The sequence below is a fragment of the Rhyacophila brunnea genome, unplaced genomic scaffold (assembly GCF_057557595.1).
Source record: "Rhyacophila brunnea isolate RB1 unplaced genomic scaffold, BYU_Rbru_1.0 scaffold_4, whole genome shotgun sequence".
Classification (NCBI taxonomy): Eukaryota; Metazoa; Arthropoda; class Insecta; order Trichoptera; family Rhyacophilidae; genus Rhyacophila; species Rhyacophila brunnea.
Genome location: NW_028233068.1, coordinates 43309979 through 43335775, shown reverse-complemented (window position 1 = coordinate 43335775; position 25797 = coordinate 43309979). Strand labels below are relative to the sequence as shown.

Genomic DNA, 25797 nt, shown 5'->3' with positions numbered 1-25797 from the left:
GATTTATTCTTATTTTAGTAGAACAAATTAGACGTATGGATTTTATTGTAGCCGCTCATTGAGTTTCTGGAAGAATATTTGATTCAGAAAAATTAATCATAGAAATGGAGCTAAAACCATCTATTTGGGATAAGAGATAAAGCAAATTTTCCAACAGAGAAGAATCAAATCACTGAAGTTATGTTTCCTGATTGGTCGACAATAGGATCAGAATTTTGCGAGTTCATCTACGAATTGTCATATTGAGACGTTTTACCGCTTGATATAATTCAGCAAAGATATAACCTGGCCACAGCGGACGAGCCGTTTGATATATCGCACCGTGATTGTAAAGCCAAGGCATCTGCAAAAGACATATTTTGGATATATTAGGGTTTGAAGTCTTCGTTTTGTTAGGAGAAATAGAGTTTCTAAAAGAAAACCATAATATTTGGTTTATATCTACATTATATTGCATGTTCTTTCAGTTACTTCACTTTTACATTATCAAGTTCGCGACTTTTGCAGTTGAAATTTTGTGTGGTGCTCATAGAGACGATTTTACAAGCGAAAAAGTTAGGGCTTGCCTGTGACTTAGCAATATAACACCTCATTAGCTACAAACTGTTCCATACTAATTAGCCGACTCCTCATTGGCTTTATACTGCCTAATACCAATACCCCGAACAATGATAATGGAATGTCAAAAAATATTTACGCTTTTAATCCATGCGAAATTAGCTGTATATGGTAAATAAATGATTTAACTAATATAAAACAATAAGTTGATGTCATAACATAACGTGAAACTGGACCTGTTAAAATGTAATATGTATATTCCCACACTAAATGATATCAAAAATACTTCCGGGTGAAATCAAAATATTGTTCTGATAATATAAAAATCAACTATTCATTTGCTTATTGCTTTCTTTATTACTATTCCATAGGCAATTATAGAATCTCCTGACAAGCAGTTGACCTTGAACGAGATCTACAACTGGTTCCAGAATACTTTCTGCTACTTCAGAAGAAATGCGGCAACGTGGAAGGTAATAGACACATTTTAATTATTATTCCTCTTATTAAAATAACCTCCACTTCTTTATCCCAAGTAGAATTAAATTATAATTTTTATTGATTAAAAAATTATCTATATATTTAATTATAGCTAGGTAGGTAGGTATGTGTTTTGTAGGTAAATTACCATTTCCGATAACAAGCACAGAATTTTTGACGAGGCATGGCGATCAACTATAACTATACATCAAATAAACAACATATGACTTTTGCCAGATGTGTGATTAGAACCGCTACTGAAACTTTTCCACTTAGGATATATATGATTTGTACCTGCATAGTATTGTTTCAGGTTCGAATCCTGAAAACTTTTCAAACTTTGCTTTAGTTCATGAACTAATGCAAGATTTAAAATACATTGCTCTTCTTTGTGTACTTGCCATTTCTTGTGTAATAATATTATATATTCGGAATAAACTGATCGATATTTTAGAAAAGATAAACAATATTGTATATTTTGGCAAAATATTTAGCTGTTAAGTTTTTAATATGATGTACATTATGAAAATTATACACTTAGGATTTATCGTAAACATTATTTACCATTTTAATACACATAATAATTACACTACAATCTAAAGAGTAGGATCTTTAATCTGACTACAGATGAATTTGCGATATAAAATTAGAGTTGACTAATTTTGTCTACAATGTGGTGTACTCCACAAAACATTGGAAAAATTATGGCATTTCTGACAAATGCAATTGTTTTCTTTCAGCATTGTATAATATTATATTTGTTACCATTTTGTATGTTTGTATAGTGTGACATTCTGTGAGTGTGTAAATGTAAAAAAGGATGAGAGATTTAATTTGTTTAAACTGTTGCATCATTGTCGGGTCGCCATTTTCATCGATCGTGTTGAACTTTCACCTGCAATATTCTTGCTCCGCGATGATGACGATGATCAGAATGCGGTGCGCCACAACCTGTCCCTCCACAAGTGTTTTATGAGAGTGGAGAATGTGAAGGGCGCCGTGTGGACAGTTGACGAGGTGGAATTCTACAAGAGGCGGCCGCAGCGTTGTTCGCAGGGAGCCGCCCCGTCCCATTTGGCCGGACCTCCCGGAATGAACCAACCTCCTCCCGGGTACGAACCCACGGCTGCAATGCCAAGATTTACTTTTGCCTTCAATCGAATCGATAGCCGACAGAGGAATATTTGGCATACTGATTTTATTAACGTTTATACCACAACTAAGCATCATACGTTATTCGTCGATATTCTCAGAAATAAAATGTCACCCTTGATTGGTGAACACCATTCATTATAAGTTAGTCGCATAATAATTGGTAAATGGACATTAATACGGATAATATTTCACCAATCATATATCATACTACTTACCTATTAAAAAAAAAAACAATATTTCACTCTACACAATAAAACAAAACACTTCCCATAAATAACAAATTAAAAAAATTTGCTCACAATGATTATATACTGTTAACAAAATTTATTATCACAAATATTACAAATTACACAAAATTTCTTCTCAAACAGACACTATTACAAATAAATTGAGTTACCTACATAAAATAGGCCATCATCTCATTTTTCTGCTAGGTGCCTCTGTTGGTATAAGGATCCCCCTTAAACAAGCTTCCACTTACCAAAACACATTCATCATTCAAACTATAAATATTACATCACAAACAATAAATAATAATATAAACCAAGATTTAAAATACATGCATAGAAACTATCAAAATAAACAACAAACCACCATCAACAATCAATAATTAAAAATTATCTGGCTGTCTATAATTCTACACCAAGCTATTAACTTACTATTTATCAAAACAAAGTACAAACACATTTTATAACAAAAGACATGTATCTAACTTAAATAATTCATAGTAATAAGTAATAACTAAACAACACACCTATGAGATATTAAATATTTTTTTAGTCTTTCTTCATAAAAGATAAAGATATTGTTATATCTCAGTTGACATAAAATACAATAAACCAAAACATTTACGTGACATCATTTTACACATACACTATTCCAATAATTAAGATTCTCCACAATGGTTTAAATTATAAATTTCTTCAAACTACTGCACTATCCCGAACCGAAGTAAATATTAATAAACCTCCCTGTACTATAATAATAAAAATGCACACTGTACTCCGAACGACAATGTAGTGTATAATAAAACTATTTTACCATCTTCTTACACACCTGTGAATAAATATTTTTACAGCACACATCTTTGGCAATGTTTGCCTCACAATTTTTTCTATGTATTCTGTATTTTTCTAATCTATATATTATTATCTAGTAATATGAAAAGAACACTTCATTCACTTGTACATTTTGAAATACAATTTTTTCAAAAATGTCTCTGTCAAATTGTCAAGCGGTTATTACAATCGTGATGTATTTTTATTTAAACATACAAAGACGAATGTTACTAACTACCCTTTGAATTTATTATCTCATAAAAAATAAAAATTGTATTTAAAATTTTATTATTCTTTCATCGAAATGTAACAATGTGATTGAAAAAATAATAATACTCGAAACGTCATAACAGACTTGACAATTTATCAGAGAAATTCAATTTACACCATTAAAATAAGGTTTGGAAGTAAATGTCTTTGTTTTCAGATATTCAGCCAGTGTTTTTTATTTACTTACAGTGTGTTTGGGGGTGGGTGTGCCTGTGCGTGTGCGTGTTTGTGACGTGTTACATTAATATTGCTTTGGTACAAATTTAATAAAGTATGTAGGTACATAAAAGTTGTCTTGGTTACCTTAAGAATACTTCTCCCTGTTATATCATGCAAACTGAATAATATAGTTTCCGTCATTAACGGGGAGTGTAATGATCACTGACACCTAGTGACGCTATTTACAAAACATTTATCATGTTTTAATGCAATTTACTGAAAATTTACCTTAAAAGTGTTTTTCATTAATCAATGCGTATGTATCTAAAACATTAAAAAGAAATTAATATTTCTTAAATACAATCAATGACTTAGAATGATTAAAAACGAACTTCAATATCATAATTATACTAAAATTTGCATTGATAAAAAATAAATGAAAGGGATTTATAGAAAAATTGTTGTTTTTTTTTAAATAAACAAAACATAAAACTCAATTCAAAAATCTGACCTAGACATTCAATAAAACGATAAATTACATTTCAATGATAAGATGAATGCCTTCAACAAATACTTTTTTTGCTCATTTTATTTTAAAATTGTAAGTTTATCTTTCTATTGAAAAATATTTATTTTCTCTTGGTTTTAGATAATATGTATGTATGTATTGATTAATTAAGATACCTTTAGATGACAATCATCAGTAAATTGTATCAAATTGCAAGTTTCATTATTCTTGATGTCCTAGTAGTTACTACAGTATCACTTCACATCAACTTCTCCAGAAAATATGAAACCTAAATATTGGTTTTAATAAATCATGCCAATATTAAAATTAAATTAAATATCATCAGAAAATATAATAATATAATGAAAGTAATCTATTAAATTAATTAATAATAAAAATAACTAGTTTTTAGATCATTGATTTGAAAGTATTTTTTTATATTTTGAATTGGAAAGGTTTCTAAACGTTTTTAAATAAATAGTTACCATTTTAATTAATTTGTAACCAAGATTTAGTGTGATCATTATGTATTTTTAATTTAAGTATTTTGTGAGCGCGTGTGCGTGTGGTTGCGTGTCTATTCTCTCTTTGTCTCTTGTGGTGGTATATATAATATGATATTGTTGTCTCTTTCCTGCATGGGTGCTTCTCTCTACTTCGTCTTGAAGCGGCATCGGCGGGCGGCCGTCATAGTCATTGGTCCCTGCCATTAAAGCAGACATTTTTATTTATACCCACTTCCGATATTTTCTAATATAAGTTTAAGTCGACTTTATAGTGGTGGTCACAATTAATTTATCCAATATCTGCAATCCTTTCCCATGGATTCATTATTGAAATGCTTGGGACATGTTGAATCAATGATGGTACAGAACTACGAATGTTGATAAATATGGTACCCCTACGATCGATAAATTATTTTATAAAATAATCGAAAACATAACTTCCCTAAAATAGCACAGACCTTCTATCCAAAACATAAAAATATATTGTACAAATGAGCATAATTTTAAAATAATAATATGAATAAGAATTTTAAAATATTTTTAAGTTTATTTGTAAGTAGGAATATGAATTATGAATTAATTTACAAATCTAGGATATGAAATGAAGTGTGGAATGTGAGACGATGTGTAATCCATTTTACCCCTAATGTATACATACGCAGGTCTATACTTGATATAAGCAAACGATTTTATCCACTGTGTCACTGTTATTTTTGTAAATATCTTGTGTATTATATTAGCAATAACCATAGTTGTAACATTATGTATTCTTAATATTATTATTATGGTAACATTTAGAGTTTCAAACAAAGTAACCAAAGCCATGCCTATTTCTAGAATATAGAAATGAAAGATTGATACATAATATTAATAACCTACAATTAAATCTCTTTATGCCACAAATTTGTTTTGATTTATCAATACATAATATTCAGATTTAAAAAATAGTTTTTACCATACCACTGCTACCATTACTAATGTCTTTATTGAGAATATTGACGTGATAAAAGTTACATGATTATCCTAAAAAGCTAACGCCATGAAAACATGTGTTGTTAGACCAAAATTTTAAATATTTTCAAATTTTGTTATTTATATTAAAAATATCAAAATTAAATTTCAATTAAGTAACCAGATTTTTCCCAATGAGCAGAACTTTTGGTTCACTTTCCCGATGATTGTATCAAGGTGGACCTGTTTATGTATCCGTGTGTGAACGTGTTTTGTTAGAATGCGATCCGGACGAATTTGTCCCTCCACAAGTGTTTCGTCCGCTACGAGGATGACTTTGGTTCGTTTTGGATGGTGGACGACGCGGAGTTTGTGAAAAGAAGGCATCTGAGCCGCGGCAGGCCCCGCAAGTACGAACCGGGCCCCCCGGGCGGACCACAGTAAGCCCCCCACCCATATACAACAAGCCTCACAATCATTTCCAACATCCTTCAACTTTTACCCACCAAGAATATCACTCACTAAAATATCTTTATTTGTTTAAATTCATGGAGAAACCTAAAATTCTTCTGATATTTGATACTTCTTCACGGTGTAAATTTTAAATTTTCTGGGCAACGTTTGAATAAAATTATTTTGAATTCTTTTTGATATAAATTAGTAAATTGTTAATGGACATACTAATTATTAGACACTATCTAACATGTGTCATTTCATTAAGTTCAGACATGCATTTTGATTCAATATATAATATAATGCTGTGCATTATAAATATCCATGTAGATTTTTAATGATTAAATCTACTCCTAACCTGTTCTCCGTCTTCCAATTGTAAACTTCCTATCCTTCGTACAACATAACATGACAGAACTTTTGTAAACAACTCATCAGAATGTCAAAAAATGTGATCTCTTATTTTCCACACAATATGAATGGTTAGATTCAAAAACTGATTGATTGAGTCAAAATTTCACCTTTTTTGACATTCATCAAAGGTTCGAGTACGTTGTGCTAATGCTATTTAGTGCCAGAAGATTAGGCTATACATCCTGCCTCTTTAATTATTACCGCCACTGTCAAACGAAATAGAATGAAAACACGATCATAAAAGAACTTTCTTATTATTAAAATGCGTATTTCTAGATAAATATACTTATATTCAACAAACTTTTTAGTACGAATACTTACATAAATTGAAATTTAGATAGTCACCTGCTCACATGTTTCTGACAGTCAGTCCGAAAGAACTGGGATTATAATTTTGCATCCATTTGTTTGTTGTATATTAGACCTAGAATTTCCTCACTGTTTATTAAGAAATAAGTAATAAAACAATCACTTTCGTTTTGTGACAACTCATATTTAATAGTATTAAATTTCATGTTTTTTATGTTATTACGCAACTTGATCTCTTTCATCCTATTTTGAGGCACGTGGTGTCAAACGACAACGTGTCGTGAATTGATTCCTTTACGATACTCTTATGATTTGCTATGACCAACTATAATTATTATTACTGACCAGTTTATACTACTTGCATATTTACATTAGTAACATCGTGTGCTTAGTTCAACATAGATGTCACATGTTCTGTCTTTTACGTTTTTTGACATTAGTGCGTTACCTAGCGGACAAAAGTTTTGACACGATTGGTGAAGATATTTGCTCTCCCATATTATAAACCAATTTTTCAGTATTTTTTTAAAAATCTATAATTAAAGACCATATCACTGCTTTACGTATTGATTTTGCGATATCTATTTTAGTATTTTTACAAAAATCATAATTTATTGAGTAAGTGATAGTGTTACAACTTAAATATAATTTTGATAGTAATGTTCTTTTATAATAAATTTACTAAATTTGATAATGACTTCAGTCAATAATTGTCAATTTCTAAATTATTAATACCACAAAAATATTTCAAGTTTTATGTATAACCCACTGTATCGTAGTCACGATATAATCAGTAGGAGAATAAGTTATCTTGGCCAAACTGTCGGAGCTTCTTAGACTCTTAGAGTTGTTTAATTTACTTAGATGTGAAGGCTGTATGTTCGTGCTAATGTTGTTAGCCTGCTCAACTAAAAAATATACCCATAACCAAACATTTCTTAAAACAATATGGTTTTTTTTTAAATTAAGATTATCATCAGTAGGTTGATTCGCCATTCAGGGTAGCAAACATAGACATAGAATGATTATTTCTTCACGTATGAAACATAAAGCAAGATAATGGATTATAAATGTATCACTAAACTTAAACTTTATATTCGGTAATAAGAAAAACTACTTATAACATTCTTCGTTACAAGTTATTTTTTTAAATATGAATTATAAGGTAAATAAAAATACTTCACTGTCTAGTAAATCATTGAACTATCACTTTTAATACATTCTTTAAATGAAGGTTACATCGAAGATATTTATTTATTAACGAATAATTATCGAAATAACGTAACTACGAGTAACTATTCGTACACTTTTGATGAATTGTGTTAATAATGTAAGTTTACTAATATGTACCTAATACTAATTCAGTTTATCGCCAATTTATTAATTGAACTGGCGTTTACATTTTAGAACTTTATTATAATGGTTTTAAAAATATTTTTTTTGTTCACCTATGATATTTGAGGTATTGAGCCATCTTCAGAACGATCTTAAAACAACTGATTTTCAAAAACCCACAAGCCGGCTATCGACAGCTAAAGTGACAAATATTATCATGTTTATGTATTGAGGCGAATAATTGTTACAATAAGTTAACTGTCTAAATTGTCAAAACTGTCTATCTCACTCTAAAAGTTAACACAGCCAAGAAAGGGGCTGCTAAAACATAACACATTTTGACAGTTTAGACGGTTAATTAATTGTAACAATTAACATAAATATGATAAACTACCATCGATAACCGCCTTGTGTATAGAATAGCTTTATAAGACATGATCGAAAGAAAAGGTGTGTTGTGTTAAGCCTACCTGCTTCTTTTCACACATCAGTGGCATAGTTTTTTTTTTTACTTTATATATTTTTGTATTATGTATCTATTTCACTAGAAAGATTTAAAATATCTTTCTTACTACTAATTAGTTTCACATCATAATATACTACAATCTATTTATATATCAAATCGCTCCTTGAGGTTAAGTCGATGACCTTTGTCACATAGATCCACAGATATAGACAGGATCATGACTTAGAGCCACAGTATGGCCGCTCTCTCTATAAGACATTTGGTGATTTTCGAAGCTGTCTCTTCTATTTTCGATGAATGTATGTATTCTTTATGTGGATGGGTTTATAATCCTGAAAAACCTGTTAACATTAATTACTCAAATATTGTAGAATTAAAAAAATTGTTTTTAAAGCCATTCTTGATAATATTGTTGACACATAAAGTGCTATAACTTCACACATAATCATTTACATCGCCAAGAGTTTGTTATATAATTGAATAAATATTATAAATTCACTAAGTAGTTATTTATTTCATAAGCTTGTTGCCATATTTACAACATCAAACTGCAACAAAACACTTCTCGGAATAGTGTTATATTATTAATAATATCGAGCATTGATTTTATGTGATTGTATATTTTTAAAAAATCAAACATTGCTGAGTAATTAAAATTATAATAAACAAAATTACTAAGAACTTGTTTAATATTGATATTTTTCATAAACATTAGGTGTTCACTGTTGACTATACACAATATTCCAATAGCACCAATCATGATAAACTTCACTCTTATGAGTTTAATCGAGTTGATACTGTTTAATCGAATATAACAATATAATATATCCTTTTACTATAATCATTATCTTCCTTCAAAATTTATTTCAACTTGGTTAACCTGGCAAAATGCTACCCTGGATTTTATAATAAATTAGCCCTAGGAACTATCACGATATTTAGGATTTTCAGCAAATAAGACAAAATTAAAATTCATAAAAAGACATAGCTCTTTCTCTCTTCATGTCTCACTTTTTAAAATGAATCTCTTACCATAAAGTAAATGTTTAAAAATGGTTACCATACCATTGAATATACATTAAATATACATGTATATACAATTTTACATTTGTAAAATTATTGTAGGAATTGTTCTGCTAATCTATCAATCTATATAATATAAAATACAAAGTAAGTTTGTTTGTTATTAAAATATGTAATTATTACTCTTTTTTTAAGTAAGATAAATGTATATTGATCAACGAAGCGACCTTGTGGCAAAACCAGGTACTTCCGCTAGTATTTAAGAAAATTTTCCCATAGAGAGAGAGAGCTATTTTTTTTTAATTGAAGGTATTTATTTATAAAAGTGTAAATCATCGTTTAGAGGTTGACCTTGAAATTTGATTGGAGGGCCGTTCGCTGTATGTCGCTTGTATTCATTTCCTTTCATTTCTTTTCTGTAAAACCGGTCAATGGTCTGTGCTATTCTTTTCTTATTCACTTTATTCTTAATTATTTAATAAATTGGCTGCATGTGAATTATAATTACCCACATTCAAAATAATAATATTTTTTATTATTTTTTTATTTTTCAGATGGCTTTCAAAAATATTATTTATTTTACAATTAGGGGTCTATGCATATCATACTTTTTATAGATACGCATGTGCGCTTATGTTATGCGTTTTTTGACATAGGAATTGTTATGAAATATTACTTAACCGTGTTCCCACGTTTGTAATGTATAACCCAAAAGCCCACATACTTCCATAAGTATGACTATGCATAGAGCCCAGCTCTATTGTTGTTCAGTCATCAGTAATTAAAACTGTGATTGAATATCAAAATGAACTGATGCTTAGTAAACACCAAACTTTTTATTTTTAAGTGCAGCCAAATTTATGTTGATTTTATTATTGTTTGATTTGCGTTGAGTTTTTTAAAATCATTTCTATGATGCATCTTCTACTTCCATTCTTTCTTCAGCTTTAACTGGGAATCTTGTTGGTGTCTTAATGTTACGATATTACTAACAGTTCTTTATTTTGAATGACTGGAGAATAAGATATTATGCTGATGAAAAGTAGTTTCCCCATTCTTATTTCATTCATCCATTGGAATAAATCTACCATCAAGTCAAATTATTTTTAATATTTTTTAAATTAAATTTATATGGAAATATCCATTGTAGGTATATTTATTCTATGGATGATTATTGTGTCTAATATTGGCGTAATAGAATTAAGTAGGTATTCAAATTTATGATAAAATTTATTAAATATCTTCATAATATTTTCATGATTGATTAATTTGGTATCTAAATATTTTTATATTACGTAGGTGTTACATAGTTACTAAAAAGTAACTGAAATTATAAATTCAGAACATCTGGTGTATAGGGAGGGTATAAATTATTTTGGACATGAATAGTAGGTATTCATAAAAAATGCCATGTCATTTAAATATCTATAATTGAATATTTTTTCCAGAAATAACTAAAAATCAATATTGGTACAAACTCTAGACAAGTGAACATAGAAAGTGGTAGTTGAAACGTAAATGATATAAATATTGTTTAAATACTGATTCCTTATATCCTTTAACAATACAGTAAAGCCTCCTTGTTAGAAAACTAAACATTAAAAAAATTGAATTAAGGATTACGAAACAATATTCAAAATCGAAATTATTTTTATTTCATTTGATTGAAATAAGCATGTTCGAATTACGAATTTCGTATTATGGGTAAAATTATGTATGAAAATATTTAATATTTTCGAAAACAGTTAAAAACAATTTTTTTTTTTTTTTAATAATATACATCCAAATCCACTTGAATGGTTTTAACAAGATGAATTAGGTAATTTAATATCAAGTTTATTACTATGTATCAGTTATCAGCCATCATATTTTATAATAAATAATATGCTATACAGCATCACATGCGATCAACGTTCTTAAGTTATTCAAAATAAAGATTTGTTTATTATGAATGAAAGCATTTTTTTAATCTTTGAGAAGGTTACGCTGTACAGGTACATTATTACGCCATGATGGCTATAATTACATTTAAAATTTTGTTAATATGGACCCTATCTAAACATTAACGAAATACTGAATGGCGTATATTACGAGGGTGGGTCAATAATTCCTTAGAAAAAAGCATTAAAACAGTTTTTATTTTTGTATTTTTTTTTTATTTCTCAACATAATCTCCTTGGAGCTCAATACACTTGGTTAGACGTTTCTCAATTTTTTTTAAACCGTCAGAAAAATAAGTTTTCGGAAGGTCCTCAAAATAAGCATTTGTCCGATCGATGACTTCTTCATTTGAAAAAAAACGTTGTCCACTTAGCCATTTTTTTAAGTTTGGGAAAAGGAAAAAGTCACTGGGGGGGGGGCTAAATCTGGCGAATACGGTGGGTGGTCGACCAATTCGAACTTCAATTCTTCAATTTTAGCCATTGATCGTAAACATGTGTGAACACGGGCATTGTCCTGATGAAAGAGGATTTTTTTCCTGTTTAAATGAGGCCATTTTTCTTCAATTTCGTTTTTTAGCTGGTCCAATAAAGATGCATAATAATCCCCTGTTATTGTTTTTCCTTTTTCCAAATAGTCAACGAAAATAATTTCACGTGCATCCCAAAATACAGTAGCCATAACCTTACCAGCTGATTTTACGGTTTTCGCCTTCTTTGGACATGGTTTGTCTTCGCAATCCACTGCTTTGACTGTTCTTTCGTCTCGGGAGTATAGTGGTGTATCCATGTTTCATCTACAGTCACAAAGCGACGAAAAAATTCATCCGGATTGCGTTGCATGAGCGACAACAGGGCTTTAGAGGCCACCACCCTATTGCGTTTATTGTCGACTGTGAGCAAACGCGGCACCCATCTTGCAGAAATATTTTTCATGCCCAATTTGTCATGTAAAATAGAAATGACGCTACCTTTTGAGATCCCTGTAACCTCAATTATCTCACTCAACTTTAATCTTCGGTCACTTAACACCATATCGTGGATTTTATTGATCATTTCTGGTGTAGTCACCTCTACAGGACGTCCTGAGCGTGGTTCATCCTTTGTTGATGTACGACCACGTTTAAATTCATTTAACCAGTTATAAATAGTTGCAAGTGAAGGAGCAGATATGCCGTGAACTAAATCCAACTCATTTTTTATTTCCTTTGCTGTTAACCCTTTTATATTAAAATGTTTAATAACAGCTGTAAACTCAATTTTCTCCATTTTCCATTTTTCCATTTTCCACAAGCAAATTTTTTTTTTAAATGTACGAAAAACACACAACAACCCGACCAATCTGATTGAAACTTCGCAGCATACTGAATCGGTAGTGCCGCTGCATGAAAACAAACCGCTTACAGTACTAGTCGCGCCACTTGTCGGCTTTTCTAAGGACTTATTGACCCACCCTCGTATTATAATCATCAATAAATATAATTATGGTAGATTATTTTTCGAGAAAATAATAAAAAAAAAATTATATCATTCCATATATTAGGGATCATATTATAATATATTATATGTCATAAACATCAATGCATGTCGCTGCTTTAATTTTTAGGGCATTTTGTATTTCTGAATAAAAAATTAAACCCATGTCTAGGTATGAATTTAAAAAATAATAATAATGTTCACCCATACTAAGAGGCCATCCATAGAGTGAAACCGTAAGCGGTTTAGAACCATGTGCCATACTAAACTTATGAAAATATATTGTCACTGAGTTTGCAAGTGTAAGTGTATGGTATAAACGGATACGATCAGATGTTTATAAAATACATTGTGAAAATATATTTCCATGAACAGAAATCACAAGTTTAGTATGGCGCACGGTTCTAAACCGCATACGGTTTCAGTCTATGGATGACCTGTAAGACTCAAGGTTTCTACTGGAGCATGTGCTATGATTGTGGGAAATTGTGAGACAACTAATTTGCATAGATTGCATACTTTAACATGTCTCATACAGTTTGATAGGTATCCATATTATGATGGAAATTTGGTTACAAAATTTGCTCTATTGTGTGTACGTCTGCTTTTAGATATTAAATATATTATTATATTAACATTAAGTGCCATTTAGACATTGGAATCTGTAGGATCAATGCAGAATACAAGGTCAGTGTTTAAAGAATAATTACAATTTTTTTTCACAATCTTTTTCAATATTTAAGCACTCTTTAATACAAACTCCTTTATCAATTTTAATTCCTTACGGAATCCATTCGCTGGCTACTGTTGAGTATCTGTGGTAGTAGTGTAAGTATGGTTTAAATGAGGTGTATTCATACCACAAATCACGAACAGGCTTGAATTTTTTTTACATAATACTTTTAAATTTACTATGACGAGTAATTTATACATGAATAATATTTTACATAAAATATGTATTGTATTGACTATAAAAGTTATTGTTGGCTTCTAATCTTAAAGCAATTTAGGCCTTTGAGCATAAAATAATGCCTTAATGGTTTGATCACCATAAAATAAAATTTTGGATAAAAGAAATATCTCGGCTTCAACATAGTTATATTTCCATTACCGATGGAATGTGAGAGGTTATTAATATTCTCTATACAAGTAAATCTCTACTAGAATTTGGGTTGTACCAGATGTGTATAATTTGATAAATTAATGGACAAAAATGGTGCAATGTTTCGCGACAAATGGGTAAGTCCAACGAGGATGTGTTTATTAAACTTTCTAAATGTTTTTTATCTTTACTCGCATGCTTTTTAAGATATTTTTAATAATCTTTACTAATCTGCATGTATTTTTTAAACATTTACTCTCTTATACCTTTTTCAAATATCTTTTCAATCCTTTTTACATTCTTTTATATAATATATCTTTATTATTCAAAAACCTGACACATCGGACATAATTATAATAAAAAAATATATTTTTTCCACAATATGTTCACATTAAAAAAATACACAACCAAAACATAACTGCTCCCAAATAAACTACACTGGGGATACTCCCATTTATTTTATTTAGGTGTCATAAAACTTCATTTAAAAAAAAAAAAACATTGAATTTTTGGCAAATCATAGTCAAAAAAATTAACACATCTACTTAAACAGAATTTCATTGTTACTTACCATTTACTCTGCAATACCATTTTTATGTTTGAAAGTGAAATTTATGAAACAAATAAATTATTATGAATATCTTTTAATAATTTTCCGTCCGAACACAGATAATTGAAGCAACCTGCTGAAGTCAGAAAACACATAAAAATTGCTTCGCCAATCTTGCACAAAGACACAATTTATTTTATATTATCAAAATGTCATTAACGACCCTCACTAAATTTCATAAAAAGCAGTGAATTTGCCAAATAAAAAGAATGCATTCCTAATTAGAGATGATAATATTGATAAGCAGTGTACCCATCTATTCTTGCAAGGGTATTTCTTATATCTATATTATATTCATTTGCTTGACAGGTAGAATGCCGATGATAATAGAGGCATGTTCACTTTCAGTTTAGGTTGTACCTGTGAATTATTTGTTCCTAATTGACAATGTCAAGTTAACTTTATGTGTATTAAATTACATATTATGTTTTGTGAATGTCAACTAAATTAAATATAATATATAGAAAGTTACATTGAGTCTATGTGCAAGTCTGTTATGTTGAATGTTTTTAACTTCATGCTAAGAAATTATTACCCACATTATTTTGTAGAAAAGAATTAAATAATAATAATTTGTTACATAAGTTTGTTTTTACTGTTCAAAAACATATTAATTATACTTATTCCAAAATGTGATCTACAAACGGCTGGGGCCAATTCATTTTTGTTTTACATATAGGAGTAATTTAATTAATTCTTTTTTTAAACTACAAGTATCACTATTAGGTATACATACCTCTAAATATTTTTTATTTAAAATTCAATATAAAATTAAATATTATTTAATATACTTCACTACTAGGTACTTTGAATTATTTAATGTTGATATCTGTGAAAAGAAAATTAATAACAAATACATCTCAGTCTTATTATTAATTCATGAAAAGTTAATTACATATTATTAATGAAACATCAATTTTTGCTAATTTTATTTCAAATTCATGAAATGATTAAATCAAAATATGCTAAAACACTTATTGATCTCATTCTAATGTATTTTGTTCATCATGTTTAGATGTATGATGTCACAAAGTCCTCCAATGCTGCACAGCCCGCAGGGCTATAGTGAAGTTCTCAAAAGAAACCTGCAGGTAGTAAAACGATTATAATATAAAATTACAGTACTCTCTCAGCAATCCGCCACCCCAAAACCAATTAGTGAAAGCGGCGGTTTATAGTGCATACATACAAAATATGGTAAAAATTAAAATAGGGATTTCGTAAAAATAGTTTTTTTGAGAAACTTGTACTAGCAAATTACGGTTTTATTTATAATCAAAATCAAGTATTTACTAAATTATACATATTATTTATTAATTAAATATTAAACAGTAAATCACTTGACACTACCAGTTGTTCAGTGAGGCAGATATTCTTCTATGGCTTAGGATTCCTGGCTTTCCCTATGACCAAAAGCTTCATTTTGTATGTCCCGGTAGCATTGGAGCATGGCATAATTTGTGATATGGTCCTTGGGCACTTTCCTCCCTGGTACATTACTTTATTCGCGATGAACGTACGTTTTACAAAGGAGAAGTTTCCAAATTAAACCCGTCACATCTGCGTTGTATACTTGTACACGGCGGACTACTGAATTTGACAATCGAATACCGGCGAATTATAGAGCTTGATTTTGTGTTTTCAACTAGTAAAAATAACGGCGGATTATAGTAGTTGTCGGATAATCGAGCGGCGGATTACTGAAAGTGTACTGTACCTACTGCCATTTGGGCAAAACTCAATCAAGAGAAACATAATATTGAGACGTTCCAGTTAGAAAGTTTAAAAGTCTATGAAAAAACAAGTTTTTGACATGTTTGCTGGTTAGGTTTGGTATTTGTGATTTGGTATACTTACATGACAAGTAAGATCAATTAACAACAACTATTGATTTCCATACATCTGTATACATAGCAGCCAAAAAACACTGTTTAATTTCGTTAGTTAAGAGTGATGACGTGGGGCATGTGTCAAATGTCTTTTGAATTGTCACGTTTTCTTTAGACCCTATTATCTCAAAACAAAGATTTCAGGCTAACGTTGCTATTCCGGAGAGGAGCTCAATTACAAACATAGCTTATTTAATTCATTCACAAAAATATCAAATAGGTCAATCGCACAATAGACAGCATCATTGAACCACTGCATTTGGATATTTTGTAGACCCCATTATTACTGGTGATATAGGTAGGAACATGAAAATTAATACTTGTTCCTATAAAATGATAAATGAAACCCACGAAGAATAGTAATAAATATTAACTAAAAAGAGAGCATATGAAGTAAACCGTGAAGCACCACTCGCCAGTACTGCAATGAGCTATATTTTATATTACGAATCATTTGTATTGAATGTACTAAACAAAAATTATATTTTAGGGGATAATGGAAGACTGCAGCCTATCTTATATGGGTCCTGAAGACCATATGGCTGGACCTGAAGACTACCAGAGTCTGCACGATGAATACAGGTTAATATTATTACAATTATTATTCTTGTGACTTGATTTATTACCTACATCTATTAATTACTCTCCAGCCTTGGAGCATGGTGCAAGGATAAGGCCACACCATATCAATTGGTCCAATGCGACATCATACATCTCTTGGCTTACGAACCCTGCAGCAAGTGCACAGTAGTAGTAGCATTACTACGCGTTGAGGATGATCAGTCTTCAGGAATTAGTGGGTTGAGCCATAAGCATAGCCCCCACATCCTGAAGAGGGTCTCCAGGCCAAGGTGATTGGCGGACCCCCAACCTATTGCTGAGGTTAAGGGAAGTGTAATGTTCTACAGTGGTGTTTTCCAAATGGTATTCCGCATAACTCAGGGTTCTTTGTAAAATAAAAGATATTCCATGTATTTTTAGCGATTTTTGGTATTTTTAAATGAATCCGATTGAATTGTCAGTACTCAGTATCACATTATGAAGCAATGATCGCGACTCCCTTTTGTGATAGCCAAGTAACATGCGATCCTTTGCCATGTTGGATAAATAGTCATTTTTATTAGTCAGGAAACACACTAAAATTAATTATAAAAGCGCCTAAGGCGACTTTTTTTACTAATAGAGCAAATTTGTGGTGTGTGTTTATCTTACTTAACTGGTCGACTTGCCACGCCGAGCCCCTTCTAAGCCAGGACCCCCAAGCTAGAGCCCTGTCAGCCGCCCCCCCGCCCCCCCTAGCACGATCACTATGTCAGTGGATTGAATGAAAAATTGTATGTGTGTGTTTGGGGGGGGGGGGGGGTGTAAATTTACCGCACCGGGTGACGGCGATCCGCACACACAATAGAAAAATTAGAGGGAACATTGACTATAAGGATCGAAATAATATCTATAATGTAAATCAGTACTTCCCAACCTTTTTACAATACTATTTAATTTTTTAAATTTTGCAGTATTTACTCGAAAAAATAACCAGACATTAAGACATATTATAACGAATTTTAACTATAAATAGACGGTATCATAATATATTATTATGTATGATATTTTTTTATAATACACTAAAAACATTGAGTCAGTAGTAGAATTTTGAATGAAAACCCTTTCTAGTCTGATATTAACTGTTCTTACCACACAGTTAATATGCCACATACTTTAACCTTACACAACAGTTAATATTTACATAGTCATTTGGTCAAAGACATCAACACAATGATCTCAAAATCAAACATCTTTATGTGGAGAATTACCATCCCTCAAAAATTTTCCATTCAAAATATATACGTACATATTGACTTATGATTCAGTGCCCAGACTTTGTTCTGTGCGCTTAATCTAAGGGGTGAAATTTAATCCACACGAGTGGAGACCTTTTGTTTTTGTTCCGAGAGGGATGGGATTTTTCAATTGCACTACACTCAATATTGTTAATCCCCTCTGCAAATATTTGATATGTGTTATTCACAATCTCAAGTGAGCAAGGGCAATTGATTTTTTTGTGCTTGGTTTGTATTTAACAATGTATTTTTGGGTATATATTATGCTAGGTTTTCTTGTCATAGTAGGTATATTAAAATATTTCATTGCAAATAATATAAGTTAAAATATTATAATGACATGCACATACATACATTATTGCCATCCTTTACCCATCATTATAAACTAGATATTTTATATTCCACGGAAATTACAATAGGAGGAAATCCATAGACCGAAACCGTATGCGGTTAAGAACCGTGTGCCGTACTAAACTTATGATTTCTGTTCATGAAAATATATTATTAATAGAAATCATAAGTTTAGTATGTCACACTGTTCTAAACCGCATACGGTTTCAGTCTATGAATGGCCTGTACAACTCAAGGTTTCTACTGGAGCATTTTCACAAAGTAGGTATATTATAAGCATCTAATCGTATCTGTTTATCACTCACACTTACAAACTTAGTGAAATTTTCATGAACAGAAATCATAAGTTTAATATAGCACAAACCACATACAGTTTCAGTCTATGGATGGCATCTATTAATTTATTAATATCCCATAAATTTCTATCGTGAGCATTACGGCACGTTGGGTTAAATCAGGGGTAGTCAACCTTTTTATACCTACCGTCCATTTTTGTATCTCTGTTCGTAGTAAAAATTTCTAACTGCCCATCGGTTCGACAGTAATGGTGATTTATTAAGTAAGAAAGTAATTTTACTTTATAAAATTTACAGCAAGTTAAAGCATTTTACAATAATTACTTACCAAATACTTTATGTCAGACTTTCGCTATATTTGGCAGAATAATCTTTATAAAACAACTTAGGTACTGTAGTTACATCTATCTCTTTATTTATACTTTGCATACATACAAGCATCAAAGTCTAATGAAATTACATTTAATTAATAAAATTATTATTAATGATGCTGATGCTGCGAAACTAAATATTGGATGTTTGGCTCAATTTTTGTGAGGAACAAACGAAGGTCTCCTTTTGCGGAAATATTCAGGCGGTTTCTTTCTTTGGTCATAAAATGATTAACAGCACTAAAGCCTGATTCCACAAGATATGAGGAAGGGAAAGGTATCAATAAACTGAATATCATTTTATATATATTATTTGGATATAAGGCGGACATTTTTTTATTTTGCCATAGGTTTTCATATCTACCACTATCGAATTTATGTTTACTTTCTTCATCATATCTAATTTCTAACAGATCTTCTTGGCAAGTTCTATCTGCCTATGTTTTATGAAAACATAATGAAAATGTTTTCAAAACCCCTACCGCCCACCATGAAAGCTGGAACGCCCTCTAGTGGGCGGTACGGACCAGGTTGACTACCCCTGGGTTAAATTGATAGTAATTCCCACACTTTGGACATGTCGGTCTCTAAAAGGAAAGGTTTCTTTCCCTTAATCAGATCGAATGCTTCTTTTTAATTTTATCCGATTTCTTTTCAGATCGGGTCTCATGAACGGCTATGGTCAGTCCCTCCAGGGTGGCGGCCATGTCAACATCAAACCGGAGAATCTCAGTTCATCATCTGAAGGTCCAATGGGCCGCCACGGTCTATCGCAAGAGCAGATGGACGTTAAACCGAACATCTTCAATCTCAAAAGTGAATTCGGAAACCACACGCCAATGCATCACCCTCAACACGATTTCGGGAAGTCTGATTACCACGGATCTCTGGAGGCGTACGATGGAGATATTCCTCATAATTATAAGAGACACAGCAGCAATGAGGATGACAGAAACATGAATTGCGACGATGACGATGTAAGGAATCCGGAAGCACATCACGGACAGCTGCGGAAAAGCGGAGGAGACAATCGGGACGACATCGTGGATATGGTGGATGCAGACGATGATGACATCGAGGAAGCTGAAAATCTCTCGCTCAACAACAACGGATCCAATGCGGAACACGTAAATGCCGACAAAATAAATTGATCCATGTGGAAATACTACTAGGATGATAAAAGGACAATCCTGGGAATGGAGCATGGTTAAAACTTACTATGTTATTATGTGAGTTTTGCAAACAATTCCATGAAGTTTTCGTACAAGTCAAGTACAGTTACCACAGAAGTAGCTATAAACAAAAAACCCTGTGAATCTAGCCATATCGTTGTTATGGAAACGGTGGACATCTCTGTAATAGTTTTTATTATAATTGGATATACCAATGTGCATTTACAACATATTAATACGCGAGATATTTTAGTGACAATACAAGATAAGTTGACATGACGTACGGTTGGATATTTAAGAGTTACCCATATATCGACATCCTTGTTCTATATACTGATAACTTAACCGTAAATAATTTGATATTGTCTGTAAATTTAAGAGAAAATGTTTGTTTACAACGAAAGGTTATGAAATCATAGGACCATAATGCAGAGCAACTGACCTAATTGTTAATATTACATTGCCGCGATGTAGTTAAATATTGTGAATAATAAGTAATATTAATTTCAGTATTATAAAGGACTCGAATTTCATTAAACTTACACAAATATTTATCTCGAGTAATATCCCGGTTACTGGTTACTAGTGTATAACGATATTATCATCAATTGTTGATATGCATTTAATTTAACACCTCGTTAAAATTTTAAAATGAAATACATAAGTACAACTTTCTTTATATAGACATACATACATATGGTCAAGGATGAATGGGCTCAAATTATTATTAGATTTGAATATTATGCTTTCAATATTAATTTGTATTTAATATCATTAAATTTTATTGTACTAGAATAGTAATATAATATCCTTATGTAATATCTTTTCTTTATTTTATTTTAAGAACTATAAAGTTCATGTAATTACATTCACAAGGTAGATATGATTATAATGTTAACATATTAGAATGAGTTGCCAAAATTTACATCAATGTTACACATAGAGAATTGATGCAATCTCAACTTAATACAAACTCTACTCTAATACAAACTCTAAAAGCTAACAAAATTAAATTGATTCAAAATTATGTTAAAATGTTGATATCGGACTCAATTGTCAAAAACAAAACACTGGTTAAATAAAACTTCATTGACTAAAATGTCATCAGGCGCAGAAGCCTGTTTTTGCCAAATAAGAAATAAGTGAAAATATTGGGTGCTTTCGTCAATTTGAGAACAATATTGGATGCATAGTGCATATTTTGTTGCACGAGTTTTTCTTAATACCTTTTGCATATGAAGAAGATGTATGTTTTATGAATGTCACCTAAATTGCATAGATAAAATTGAAATTGGATGTGAACTCTGAAAGATCATAATAACATCAATTCTCTTATGCCCATACAACATTTTATTACAACTTAAAGATATAAATTATTGAGCGTTTCTTGAATAAATAATATTATCGTATATGCCAGTTTTCAGTAAATCACTTCAAATGATATGTCATACCCGTCAATAATCATTATTTAATCTTGACGACATCGTATTTAATCACTATTAGCTCAAAAGAAAGGTTTTATAAGGAAGGATAACGCTATTTTCTGAAGAGGAACTCAATTATTATCATCACCAATATTCCCGATGTTGATAAAATATATCTTGTGATGGACAAAAACTTTCCTCTTACCTAGGTAACAAGAAGTTAGCTTTTTATTTTTTATAATTATTGCAATAATAAATATAGCAGTACCGGTACAGTACTTGATCAGGGGTGGGGAACCTTCTCATGTTGGAAGGTCACATTAAGTTAGATGTATCCTTTACAAGGCTGATGGTACTTTAATTAAATGCACTTTGAAAATTTGTCAAAATTCAACTAGGTACTTATATTATACTAACTACATAGCTTAAAAAAATGCAATTTTTTATTCATTCAAAAGGTCGCAAATTCCCCACCTTGATTATCAGAACTAATTTGGTATGTATGTAGTTCAGATAACGAGACATTTATATACTTAAAAAAAACATTTTTACTTGTGGAATATTTCACCATTAATTTACGCCATTTTGTCATGATCATATTGATGATTATAGTAATTTGGATAATTGGGGTCCGAATAATCAAGGTTCTACTGTATTTGGATTTTTTCAACGAAATAGTGTCAAACTATCGTATATGGTACACTGTCTCATCACAACATTATAGGAGGGACAAATAACACTCTTAATGTTCTCTATTTTTTACGATATTATAATAATGATCGAGTGAGAAGGTAAATCTCGTAATATCGTAGACAAAAGTTATTTACAATATTTGAAATAATTGTTAATTTGTAGCCAAGAACATTCCTTATGTTAAAATTTACGTTTATCTCAATGCATGCTGTTAAGTTTGCCCGCCATGCTTGGATTGTCACAATTTATAATTTAAATTAATTATGAATGTAAACTTTAATCTTAATGGCTTTATCTACCAAATATGTCTTTGGAATTCCAAAGTTGTAACATAAAAATTTTGTATCCTTAAGGGATCCTTTCATTTATATTAAAAATGTTAAATATTATTTGCATTGTGTAAGGATAATAAGATCGATTGTAAATAAATCTTTAGTGTAAGATAAAAATCGTCGATTTAAAAAGCGTGTAATTAATTTGTACATACGAAAAAATGGATTTTCCATAAAAAAATTAGAAAAATAATCGAAGTGGATATTTGTATTGTGATAAGGCAGAAAAATTTATGTTATTATTAAGAATCGAAAAGAAATAGTTTTTACCTTAAATTGACATTGGTAATGGTACTTTGTAGGCCTAAAGACGCTATTTAAATAAAACGTTATACTTAAAAGTTGTGTGTTCAAGGCGTTTTATAAGATATAAAACGTTAATGTCATTACAAATTTTAATTTAAAAAGGTAGGAAAAATTATAACCACAAATGTTTTTTACTGTGAAAAGCAACTGCCCAATATGACATTAAAAAATGGATATAAATTATAATAAAAAATGTGTTTTTAAAACGTGAAATATTCATATCTACAAGACATCATAAACTGTTGAATTGTGAAATTAAATTTAAAATGCTAGTTTAAACATTTTTTGTAAATTCTGTAAAAATTGCTTAATTTCTTGTGAATTTTCTTTCGGCCTTTCTAAGTGTATTATAAAATGTCCGGTATATACCTAACATAAGTAGTTACCCATAATATTAAAAGTGTTCGGCATTAAGACCTTCGCATAACCTTACCTAACCATAAAAAACTAGTTTCACTTTAAATTTATAATAAAAAAAAAACATTTAAAAACTCTATAGTGACTTTGAAGAATTTTTATTTTGGCAAATAGGTACTACAACTTTAATATTAAAATAATTTTATAATTTCTATAAATTTGTACTTAATTTGTAATTATTAACAAAATGTTCTTTACAATGTATGCTAAAAATTATACAGTTCATGAACAATATTATGATATTCTCGTTCATTAAACACTTAAAAAATACATACAAATTTATCGTTGAATATAATTTCATCATTGCAGCTAATATGTACACAACAATTTTATAAAAACTACCTGTTCAATCAGATGTCAAATCGCTTGGATAGGTGGCTTTATGTTAAATTTTGTTGTAATTATGGATATAAATTATCAAAAATGATGACAAGGTCAAGAGATCAATTTATTTCATTTATTACGCCTACTTTAATAAACGATATAAGTGCATAGCAGTGATTCTCAAATTAATTTATTACGTAATATTTTTAAAAACGCATTTTAAAAATGTTATCTATGGTACTTTGAAGAAGACTTGTAAATATTTAATAAATTATTAGGCTAATGGATAATTTTACATTTGTTGAAAAAAAAAATTATGTATCAATGAGTTTTTATGAAACTGTAAAATAGAGACCTAGTTAATAATAATACATTGGGGTTAATTGTGCAGTAAGAATATTTTTTTGCTTTAGGTTCCATCCCAAAAAATAGCCTGTAATAAATAACTAACATTATTATTATATTATTATACCAATACATTATCCAAATAATTATATTGATTGCAGCTTAAATTATTCAAACAAACAAAAATACAATAGGAGGTACCTTGTACAATATTTTTTGGTCCTACTACATTATTATTTAATATGATTTTTTAGATTTTTCTGATGTTTAACCATAATAATACGCTTCATTAGACTATGCATTTTTTTTTGCGAATATCAATTTTCTAATACTTATGTGTTAAATTTTTAATTTTTATGCACATGGGTTACTACAGAAAATAATGATGAACTCTGGTCACAATACTAATTCATACATTATATTATATAGCGGTGATGTCTAACCTTTCTGGAACAACAGTTACCTATGTTGACCATCTAATTTCATTTAAAAGTTAATTTTATAAATAATAAAAAAACGATTTTTTGTCTGTTAACTTTATAAGAATAGTGGAACCGAAACAAAATGTTTCCAAAATATACTTTGTTAATTTTGTCTTCAAGTAGATTCGTGGGGTAGCAGTAGGTTAGATATCATTTGTCTATAAAGTTTGTAATGAATTTCAATATTTCTCATTCAATATGTTATGAACTACAAAACAAAATTCTTTGTTATTTTTTGTGATGTATAAAGCGCAAAAACATGTTATATAAAGGTATAATATAACTATATAAGAAGATATTAGTATACAAAAAATATTAAGGAGTTCTTTTTTTTTAGGATTTATTTATTATTATCCTGTTTATTAATGATAACTGTAAATAAACAATGTGAGAAATGAGGGTAATGTTTTCCATATCAATTCCTTAAGCAAAGTGTATTTAATTAATTTAAAAACTACCTAATAATGTTTACTAGAATAATTTGTTATCGATACATCAAAAGCATTTAATTTGTAGAAATAAAACAGAAAGAAAGATATTCAATTGACATATATAACAGATTCTGCCTAAAACCTCTGTACACAAGTACTATCAATGTCATATTATTCTTCTAAAAATCGCCGTCCTGGAACCAGACTGTAATATCTTAAAAAAACTAGTCTTTTTGCTAATGAAATAATTATGTGTGTGAAATACTACAGTTTATCCTGAGGCTTGAAACTTATTATTTTTAACTTAGCTATATCTGTCTCTGCAGATGTATCAGACTTGGTTCTATCAGTGT

General features: G+C 30.1%; 1 protein-coding gene across 2 annotated transcripts in view; it reads left to right on the top strand.

The window, feature by feature from the left end:
* The window catches only part of FoxP (forkhead box transcription factor P), a 131181-nt gene extending 109857 nt beyond the window's left edge, over positions 1–21324 (top strand). For both annotated transcript variants that reach the window (XM_085954402.1, XM_085954400.1), the window contains exons 12-16: positions 930–1031; positions 1972–2150; positions 15789–15864; positions 17153–17244; positions 20177–21324. In XM_085954402.1, the coding sequence (XP_085810528.1) occupies positions 930–1031; positions 1972–2150; positions 15789–15864; positions 17153–17244; positions 20177–20669 (942 nt within the window). In that variant the 3' untranslated portion in view covers positions 20670–21324. The remainder of the gene's footprint in view (positions 1–929; positions 1032–1971; positions 2151–15788; positions 15865–17152; positions 17245–20176) is intronic.
* The last annotated feature ends 4473 nt before the right edge of the window (positions 21325–25797 follow it).